At 32.1% G+C, this 11,036-nt stretch overlaps 2 protein-coding genes across 2 annotated transcripts in view; both read right to left on the bottom strand.

Moving 5' to 3' along the window:
• The window catches only part of LOC110419001 (cytochrome P450 72A397-like), a 5,013-nt gene extending 4,133 nt beyond the window's left edge, over positions 1-880 (bottom strand). The window contains exon 1 of the mRNA XM_021431852.2: positions 538-880. Coding sequence (XP_021287527.1) covers positions 538-817 — 280 coding nt within the window. The 5' untranslated portion in view covers positions 818-880. The remainder of the gene's footprint in view (positions 1-537) is intronic.
• A 4,920-nt stretch (positions 881-5,800) lies between these two features.
• The window catches only part of LOC110419662 (ribosomal RNA small subunit methyltransferase NEP1-like), a 6,208-nt gene continuing 972 nt past the window's right edge, over positions 5,801-11,036 (bottom strand). Inside the window, exons 2-6 of the mRNA XM_021432757.1 lie at positions 8,534-8,634; positions 6,518-6,651; positions 6,228-6,335; positions 6,048-6,130; positions 5,801-5,950 (exon numbers count right to left, since the gene is read on the bottom strand). Of these exons, the coding sequence (XP_021288432.1) occupies positions 5,801-5,950; positions 6,048-6,130; positions 6,228-6,335; positions 6,518-6,651; positions 8,534-8,634 (576 nt within the window). The remainder of the gene's footprint in view (positions 5,951-6,047; positions 6,131-6,227; positions 6,336-6,517; positions 6,652-8,533; positions 8,635-11,036) is intronic.

Below are 11,036 nucleotides of genomic sequence, written 5' to 3'. Positions count from 1 at the left end.
GTAAGAATTTTGACCATTGAACAATTATTAACCCAAGCATGACATCATATACCCAACTTTAGCAAAATAGCTTGCGGGCTCCAATGGACTTTTGACTTGCCCTTTGACTTGCCCTTCACTTTCATTTATTTTTTTAGTTTTTCTCCCTTTTGCCATTTCAATAAATTAAAATACTCTGGGAAAAAGAATTGGCTTAAATTTAAACATTTTCTTTCTGATAGTATTTCTTTCAATTAATCACTGTTTTCACTGAATAAAACTTCCTATCTTCAACAATCACAGTAATCGACACATATAATTAAAATAATCGTCGATTAAATGGATTTATTTAATTATGTATCAAAAAATTGATACAAAATTAAATCCATGTCAAAACTGAACGGACTAAAACCATTTCTCATGTTACTAAGATGGAACAAAACACTAAAAATTTTGTAATAAAATCATAATTTGATCGGAAAAAACAACATTCAAACTATTAAGAGATCAAAACGAGATTTAGTAGATGAAAGAAGACTATTTCCAATTTAGGCATACCATAATTCTTGACAGTTTGATGAAGGAAAGGAGCAACATATTGCGTAATGTCATCACTGAGGGGCATAGGCTTGGATCTTGCTTGTCTGCTCATGGCGAAGCTCTCTTTGATATCTCCAGACAAAAACCTGTAAGAATTGCCAGTAAGACCCTGTTGCCTCAGGCGCCTTTCCAGCCTCTTTGGCTTCACCCACACCCAGTCTAAGATTCTCCATCCCCATATCAATATCCCAACAACAAGGAAAGAAAGCAAAATTCCAATTACAGGGGTAACCTCCATGTTTCTTTGATGAGAAAATGGTGTCTGAAGAGTAAGTGGGGTGTTTACGAAACCTTAGACAAAGACTGAGGTGGTTTTATGCGGTAAAATGCGCGTGCAATGGGCAAAGACAAATGGTTGATGTTACAGCTGATAAGAAGTTACTGGTGTCAAGGCAGGCGACGTGTACCACGCCTTTCTAGGACAATTGTGCCTTTTAATTTGATGGATAATTTTTTCTGTTAATTCCTGATGTCTTTCCTTCTTTACATTTAATTTTAGATTATGTAATCAAAGATGAATATCCTATCCCAATTTAGGATTTAAACCAGATCCCTTCATTTAGAGATAAATAATCTTAATTTTGTGCCCCAACTCTATTGCCTACTACCCTACTATGCAATTTTAACATGCCAATACTTTCCTTTTCTCCCATGTTGATTTGATTTAATGTGAAACAAATGGCACTTTTAAAGTACAATCAATAGCTTTGAACTCTAATAATAATGCATCAATCTTGTCTATGACAATAAACTAAGCCACATCAATCACAACTTGTTCTATTTCCTCCAATAATAGACTTGGGCATAGTGTCTTGCATCATGACATGAGCACAATCCAAAAACTAGTAGATAAATATGAGCATTTTGCTATGGGTTATGGATAAGAAAGTTCATCTTAGTCTGGTAGGCAACTGATGGGGGAAGATATGTGAATTTTTGTAAGTAATTGTGTCATGGCACCATAGATAAGTGTCTTTGGTTTATTACTTGAAAATGGTAATCTTTGGTAAAGCTTTATTATGATATCAAATTGTCTTTCAAAAAAATAAATAATTAAGCATTTTAGAGTACCAAAGTTCTTAACTAGCTATGGCATTAGAGAGTCTTTGGCTTAGCTCTTTGAAGAGTTATTATTATTATTATTATAAAAGCAAAGAACAGTGTTTGGCTTTCAAAGTAAAAACAAAAACTGGACCAAATAAGGATTTGAGAAGCTTGTCAATAAAATAACTCTTTTTCAAAGAACAAAATTTAAAAAAAGTTACAAAAAAAGCTCCACTAGGAGCTTTCTTCTTTTTTTTAAAAAAAATAACATTTTTTTTTGTTCTAAAAAAGTCCACATCTATTAAAAATAATCTCAACATTACCCTCTAAAAAAATACCCTCTTTCAATCCCAACATGCCTGGTTTTTATAGTTGCAAAAATTTGTTTTAAATAGATGAAAAAATAATGTTAATTTTTTTTCATTGTGAATAAAAAAAATTTGTGATTAATATAAAATTAATTATTAAATACTCTTTATAGAACTTTTAACAAAAATTAGAACTTATATAAGTTATTTTACCAAATAGCTTATTTATAAAAATAAATTTACTAAACAGTTTTAACTTAATTTTAAAATTATTATTTTTGATAATAACTTTTAAGTCAAAAAACATAATGCCAAACAATCTCTAAATGCACTTGCAATAAATCCCATTTCTATGGACATTTACAGGGAGTCTGTGATTGCACCGGCCATAATCAGGAATCATGCACCTAACAGTTGGAGGAAAACACAAGGTCATGGACTTCAATAGCTGGAATATGAATATTGTTGTAATATGCCATAAAACCATAGCAACAGTTTGTTATGATATTGGGTCCTCAAGGCCTAAAAGCTTCTAGTTTCACTTTTCTCTGTTAGGTAATCTGGTGAGCAAACATATGATGCAGGAATTTAGAGATTCAACTTCTCCCCAAGCGCATAACAAACCCATCCTGCTAAGGCTTGAGCACTCATGGAAGGGCAATCATGAGCTGCAATTACAAAGCACTTGTCACAACCAAGCTAAGATCAGATATTACGTATCAGACCAAGGCAACTTCTTAAGCATTTTCAAAATATGTATACCTCGAACGTATTCAGTGATAAGGCTCTCAATTTCACAACCTCTGATCTTCCCAATCTAATCAATTTTCATTTCAAACACATCAAATGAGTTTCAAATTAACACATGAAAAAAGTACGGATAGGATGAAATATCTAATATCTGTAACCTACCACAAAAACATAATTTGTATTTGGGGCAAAGGAATAGTTGTCCATGCTAGGTAAATGATTGAATTCCTCTCCACAGACCCAACCTGATAATATCAAATTACATAATGTTTAAAGGAACCTAATGACTAAGTTAACAAGGAAAAGGTTTAAAAAATTAACCTATCACAGTGAATCCAGGAAACAATTCACTTGGTTTATAATAGATCTCGCGAAAAACGGCAGGCTCACCAATTTTGCGAACCAGTCCTCTTTGAAACAAATCTTCTGTGCATAATCTATAATTATAAACATGTGTAATGAACAAAAAGAAAACGAATCATCCCAACAATAGAATGAAAATTACCCATATGTCTCTGAAATTCTCTTTCTTCAAGATTTACAAAATCAATATTCCCTGCAAGATTAGGGAGCATTCGATACAGTCCTCTTCCTTTAATATTGAGATAGATATGGCTAAGTCTGCCACACTGTGTCAGACGGGACTGCAGCAACTCCTTAAGAACCTAAGGTAATCAAAACCGAAATTTGTGTTTGTTAGGTGAAAAAAAAACATAGGGGAAAACTGGGTTATAATTAAAAGAATTAGTTGAAATATCGAACCCCTAAGTGTGCTTTGGCAGCGGATGCTGAAGAGCTGGGTGTGGGTGACCTTGCCTGCAAGAAAGAATGGGAGATCACGCTGTTACATCCATTTTCTTGCGACGCAAGCAAAATGTTTTCAATAAGCAAAACAATAAACAAGGCATATCATTTCTCTTCTTTCTTTGCTGCTTTAAGTTTTTATACAGTTCAAGAAACCAAATATAACAGAGAACTAAACCCTAGGAACAACAAGAAAACCGGAATAACAGAGAAAATAGAGAAGGGAAAGAGAGATATTGTAAAATTACGTCGTCTTCAACAACAAAGCGATCAAGCACGAAGGAAAACAATATACAAAGCCTATACATTTCTCATTTTTCTTTGCAGCTTTAAGTTTTTGAATAGCTCAAGAAACCAAATTTAACAGAGGCTTAAACCCTACTAGTAACAACAAGAAAACTGGAAAAACGGAGAAAATAGAGAAGGCAAAGAGAGAGACTATTACGTCGTCTTCAACATCAAAGCGATCAAGAAAGAAGATAACGGGACGCCCCTGACTCGCTCCATGATCTATGCACGTATTATGACTAGTTTCTCTGATGGTCTCTCTGGCTCCTTGATCCATGCACGTATTAGGACTAGTTTCTCCGGCGGTCTTTCTCAAGTTCAGAGATGTCATGACTAGTTATTCCGATGGTCTTTCTCAAGTTTCGAGATGAAAAGATAATGCAAAAGAATGAGTTCTTAGCTATTTATACACGTGAAAATAAGAAGTCACAGACTAATAAATACTTCTCAATTTTGATATTCACTTTACTTTATTAGACGGTACAAAATAAAAAATGTTCTTAAATTATTTAAGAAGTATAAATAAGATTTTTTTATTACTTTCAATCAATATTTTATATGTTTCATTTTAAATTAATTAACTTTTTATAATTAACAGTTAAATATCTATTATTAGTTAACATGTCAATTGATCTAAAAATGAAATGACAATTAATACTTTAATTAATAGTAATTAATCAACCATTAAACATAAAATCACATTTAGTTAAAAACAAAAATACAAGATTTAATTAAACCAAATAAAAAATAAAAATTTATTTAAAAATGTTTAAATAATTCAAAAACTTTTTAAAACATTATATTATACCTTGTTAAGTTTACTACATGCCTAACTATCTAAAGCTTATATGTTTACCAACCTTTAGGTAGCAATTTTTTTTTCATATATAGCTATTTAATCATGTCTTAATTTGTAATTACCAATAAACACAAAATTTAAGACTTGATTATTATCCAAATTAATTCCTAATCGATTGTAAAGTTATGAAAGGATAGCTATCACATCGACTTTTTCCAATTCCATTTCATTAGTTCCTCAGTCCCATAGGATAAAATTCAACTGTATTATCTCTGTTGGTGCTTGTAAAGCAATGGTAATATTAGCTATTCATGATAGTAATGATATGATAGAAGATATATATGAATGCAGTTAAAATATAATCTTAAAAAAAAAAATGGTAGAAAGAAACCAAGGTTCCAAAGATTTCAGCAAGTAAGCCATCGGATCATGAGGTTTCTCATACATAGGAAACCCAAGGTGTTTGAAAAATATCAATATCACAAACAAAAAGGACTCTTTTACAAAACTATTTGAAGTGAAAGATGAAGAGGATGTTCATAGGATCTTCCATTTGCTCTCCACACATTCTAGCACTCATCCGACCCCTATAAACTTCATGCACAAAGTCAAGTCCATGTCACTAAAATTGCACAGATTATTGCACATGCACAGAGTCCTCTGAATCCCAGTGTGAAGCAAGATCAATTCATGTACCACAGATTAACTATAAAAAAGAAATGAAATTCATGAACAGACCATATAGTCACCGCAAACTATGCCAGCAATCAATACCTGCCCCTTCAAATAAAAATGAAAAATGTATGCAAGGGATTGATTGGGTTCAGTAATTCTTTTCTTTTTAGAAAAGCTGATGATGAGTGGTTCGACCGTGAGCTTATTGCTTCCCAAATTGGTTTGGAAAATCCAAAGGTAGTTTCCAGATCAAAGCTCCAACCCTTCAGAGTTCAAACACTATGAATTTTTGGTGTAAGAAAAGCGTCCAGGTCTTAAATCTTCAGCCTAAATGAACCCAAAGCCGAATACATTCATATATTTTGAGTCCAATATATTATAAGGATTCATTGAATGTATAGGTTAATGATTTTTTTGCAAGAGTATATTGCCACCTACATCTAGCATGAGTGAATAGCCATCAAACTTTTATTTTTTTTTTTGGATAAGTGAATATCCATTGATCTTCATGCCTTCACTAAAGAGCATCTTTGAGTTGTACGCCATTAATCAATTAAAATCCAGAGAAAAAGGTTGGGAAGCTACTACATGCATGTTCAAGCATAAAGCGCTTAATTATAACAAACATAATGGAAAAGGCATAACCTGATATGAGATCATCTACATAGTCAGCATCAGTTTTTCCATGAGCCATTGCACCAACCTATAAAAATATACTCGTTTTCCAGGTAAGACAATAGAGACATAAAAAAAATTCTAAAAACCATGATGAAAGTGAGATTCAATAGCTTAGAGAATACCACAAAAACAAGGTTCTCGTCGTCACTAATACCACCAACATAGTCCTTTAGACAAACCAATTTGTTTGAACTATAAGAAAGACCTACAAAGCAACAATGCGTTAGCTTCAGAAACACATTAATGGAAAAATAGCACATGTTCTGCTTATAACTTGCAGATGCATGTTGCCGAAGTCTGACCTATTTTATGGGAGTTGGCTGGGAGGTGTTGAGTCACAGGATTCTCAACCAAGCGCAAAAGCTTTCCATGTTCATTCGCAGCTTTGACACTGAACTTTTGCAATAACTCTGCCGTAGCAATAAACATATGTTAACAAGCTGACGTAGAAGAAAAAAATGAGAACTAGAATGCAGCATCACCTAAATAATGGTTGATAATACTCAATTTCATTTCTCTTAAGAATTTAATAGCAAGAACCAAACATATTACTAAGATAATAAAACCATCAAGATAATAAACCGGGACTCACCCATCATATTCCGAAAACGTTGTGGTGTCCTTGGTATCTGAGTATTTGGTTCAACTTTAATCAAAACCCCTTCATCCGTCTTCACATATACTGCTTGTTTCCTACCTGACTTGCAGAGTCGGCTATCTGTAATTCTACATTGCACCTGAGCGTATTACATAAATATTAAAACAATGATAGACAAACAGCATGTATATCTAACATAAAAATACGTATTGGGATTCACTTTTGATGAAAAGCAACTAAAAGTGCCACTTCTAAACATCCCAAACAAAAAAGTGACATGGTACTACAATATTTCATCATCTATGTCAACATTACGTGAGTATAACATGAAAAGTGGTATTTTTAATTAATAACAATTAGCCCATTGTTCGCTATAAATACTTATTTAATTTAAATAAAAATATGAAAATTTAATTGAATGTAATAGAAAAATAATGACTTATTTAAGATTTTCTTAAACAGTTTAAAAATTTTTCAAGTATTATACCATTTATATTTAATACATGGTCAATATATAAATTTTATAAATTATCAATGAATAAACAAATATAAAATTTTACAAGTCTTTAAAAATAAATATACATAAACTTTATTTTTTTCTTTTAATTTTCGCTCTATCGTCCATTTCAGCAGAAGGGAAAGCAAAATCAATTTTGGTTACTGTTATTTTTGTCAGAGTCTAGATTGTGGTTAATGAGAATTTGATCTGGTTGAAAAAATTAAGTTTGGAAAAGGCTATATATGTTGGAGCCCTGAACCCATGGAAGTAGATCATTATCGAGTTTTGGAGGCATTTATTTATTTTGAAAAGCATTAGAGTTTTATTATGATATAAAGTATACAGGCTAGCATTTGGCCTGTGCTTACAAAGTTGGAATCTTTATTTCCCTATTACACAACCATACATCAAAATCACCCTACACCTTGCACCCCTGCTGCTCAAACTGTTATAACAATGCTTCAGAATGGAAGCATTTATTCTTTTGCATCACACTAGATGTGAGAAGGGTCAATGTGGTTGGTGCACAAGTGATGTTGCACTAAGCTAATAAAACTATTTACTATTAAGAACTGTTAAGAAAACCTAAAGGTATTTACTATTAGGAACTTAAATATAAGTATGTTAATTGTCTTAAAACTAATCTGAGCGTTATACAGATCACAAGCTTATAATTTCGTTAAGTTCAACATATGATGAGTATTGATTAAAATGGAAAGAAAAACATAAACATCCACCATTGCTAGTGGAGCTTCCACTTGTTTGCTAGTGCTATGCGGATCAATGCTGTACTGTATGCCGCACTCAATGGGTAATCAGAAACTGCAGCAACAAACCGCAACTTGCCTTGGTCAGCAGCAAAAACATTATATATCTCTGAGATATAGCAACTATATGATCCTCAATCAGAAAAAATAACATGAAAATTAGAAACATTCCATCTTATTAAGCGCCATATATGTATGATAATTACTTGATTAAGTCAATTACAAAAGACCACAACACTTGGTCTTTAACAATTTGGAGAAATAGATAATAGCATGAAAATATAGAGTTTCTCTTCATTCAACAATCTACTATATAATCAGTTAAATGAAAAGAATACTATATAATCAGTTAACCCCAAACATTCAATTTAAAAGGGAAAAAGAAAAAAAGCATGAAACTCACCAACTATAAGAGAGTTGGAAGGTAAAAACTGTGTCAAAGGCCAGTCAAGTTGTTGAATAAGCACTTCATTTGTCTCTGGGATTCGTACACGTTTTCTTTCCAACAGCTCCAGCATGATGCCATAGAAGCGTTCGTGTGTTTTAGGAATACGAACGAGTAGTTCGACCTGAAAGAGAAGTCCATCGTCAGTTTTCACATAGATAGCTCTTACCCTATTGTTATCGTTAAGCCGACTATCGAAGATTTCTTTGAGAACCTAACCATGCAAAAAGGGGATTAAAACCCCTTAAGCAAAGCAAGATGGAAACATGATAAGACTGAAAAATTGATGATCAACCAACGAACCTAGCTCTAAAATAATGTCAGGCCAATAATCATCAAGGTTCTTCCCTTGTTTCCTTAGGAAATTATCATCTTCATCAGAATTCAAAAGCTTCCGCTTCTAAAACATGGGAAGAGGAATACAATCTAGTTTCATTTTTTTCTTTCTTCTTCCTCACTTTGAAATGCTTCCAAATGATATTTCTTATACTTAAGGAAGTTGTGGAGCCGTTGGATATGAATTAGACAAGAATCTAGCCGTTAAACACAAGTTTGCAATAAATCTAGTCATTAGTGAAGCCTTAGGATTGATTATAACACTCCTAAGATCAACTATGGTTCTTTAAATTTTCAAATTAGGGCCTCTATAGTTGAGTATGATCATCCTTTACTCAATTCTCTTCCCGAGAGCATGCACTTTTGATTTTGGGCATGGATAGTTGGCTACCTTTCTCTGAGGATTGACTAAGGCTTCTCAAAAGTCAGATTTCACGTCCAAGCAGCCATCAGATCGACTACCTCTCTTATAGGATCGACTATGGCTATGTATTTTCATATTTTCTCACCCATTCGGCCACTAGATCGATTTGCCTTATTTTAATATCCATTGGAGCTTTGTTTACTCAAGATTCCTTGTCATTTTAGTTTGTAATTTTGGCCATATTTTCATTGCAATCAAGTGTTTAGCTGAGAATGAATTTCTTGACCTGAGATAACCTTGTTGTTGTGAAGATCAATTATATTGAAAAACTCCACCACTTGTGAACTTATTTTTCAACTTTAACATCTCAAGAGTGAATGTTAGGGAGATTATGAAACCTTGTTCAAGAAAGCTTAATACTTATACAATTAAGTCATTCAAGATTGTAGACATTTATGAAGTGCGTGTGTGGGAGAGTTTAATAACTTCACAAAATCACACAACTAAGATAATCAAGCTTGTAATTATATAAGTGCAAATGTATGAGAGTTAAAATTTTTCAAGAATGTATCAAGCACTACAAAAAACCAAGCTTTTTTCGATGAAATTTTTTGTTGAAAAAAGTTAAAATTTTATTGGAACTTAATTTTTTTGATAAATTTCCAATAGAAAAATCTGTTGAAAATTTCATCAGTAAAAGTATTGTCAGAAGTACCTTCTATTGAAAATCCGTTAGAAAATTTCCAATAGACAATTCCATCAGTAAATTTCATTGGAAAAAGTGCATACTCCGTCAATTTTGTAGGAAAAGTATTTTCCATGGAATTTTGTTGAAAATTTCCAACTAAATTTTTCATGGAATTTTGTTGAAAATTTCCAATGGAACAAAAAATTTCGTTGGAAATTTTTGGCAAAATTTTCATTAGGAATGCATTTCTGACAGAATTCCATAAATTCCATAAGAAAATTTCAATAGAATTTTTCATTCAAAAAGCATTTCCCACAAAATTTCGTTGAAAATTTCCCACGAAATTTCCCACTAAAATGCATTTCCAACGAAAATTTTGCTTGAAAATTTCTGAAAAAATTTTCCATTAGTGATGCATTTCCAACAGAAATTCTTTTAGTAATTTCTAACAAAATGTTCTGTCCATAATGCCTTTTCAACCAACTTAAATTTTGATAATGAATTATCACTTGACATCCATAATTCACATTCAAAATTTATAAGAGAAACATGCATAAAAAATCAATATTCAAAGTTAAGTTCATTCAATTAAAAATCATCATAAGCACACAATATTTAAAAATTCTAAACAAATATAAACATAAAGCTAAATGTGCTATTATATGCCCATACTAAAAAGATACCCAAGTCCAACGACAAAAAAGAGACATCATATCATGAAATATTGTGTTCTTACTTGTCAAGATTTGAGCTTGATATACTCATATTTTCTTGTTTCGAAAGCACATTACTCACGATTATTGCTTCCATATGTGCCATAAATTCACTCATACTTTTCGCCATTGCTTCCATCATATTTGTCATTAAATTGGCATTATTTTCCTTAATTTCCTCACATATCTTATCCAAGTTTTTTGAAAGATTTTTCACTTTTTCTTCCAATGCAATTACAGAACTAGTAGCGTTTGAGTTGATAGGGCCACAACGTGACTTAGATGTTGCTACATTGCTATGTGTTCCATTACGTAGAGCTACAACAGGCATTTAAGTATCAAACCCATACACATGAGTGGGTGTGGTCTCCATCTCTCCGATTACTTTAGTCCAAGCATGTAGTTTGAATTCTGGCTGAAAGGATGAATTTTCACCATACTTCTGCTATAATAAAAAATTATATATTTCTTAGAAAAAAATTAAAAAAGATTAGTATTCAATTATATCATCAACTTTGAAGTAAAAATCAATCAATTTCGTATATACACTAGTGGATTTAGACTTATCTATAAAATCATCGTGACTCGCTAAACGTTTATGAGTGATGTTGAGCACTTCCAAAAAGCTAACATTTCGTTCCATCTCAATTCACTGCATTTATTTTTAACTATATATACTCAATCATAATCCGTATATATAT

Source organism: Theobroma umbraticum, unplaced genomic scaffold, assembly GCF_002168275.2.
Source record: "Theobroma umbraticum cultivar Fairchild unplaced genomic scaffold, ASM216827v3 scaffold_67.0, whole genome shotgun sequence".
In the NCBI taxonomy this organism is placed as follows: Eukaryota; Viridiplantae; Streptophyta; class Magnoliopsida; order Malvales; family Malvaceae; genus Theobroma; species Theobroma umbraticum.
The sequence above is the reverse complement of the archived record's forward strand: the minus strand, read 5'-3'. Positions and strand labels throughout refer to the sequence as shown.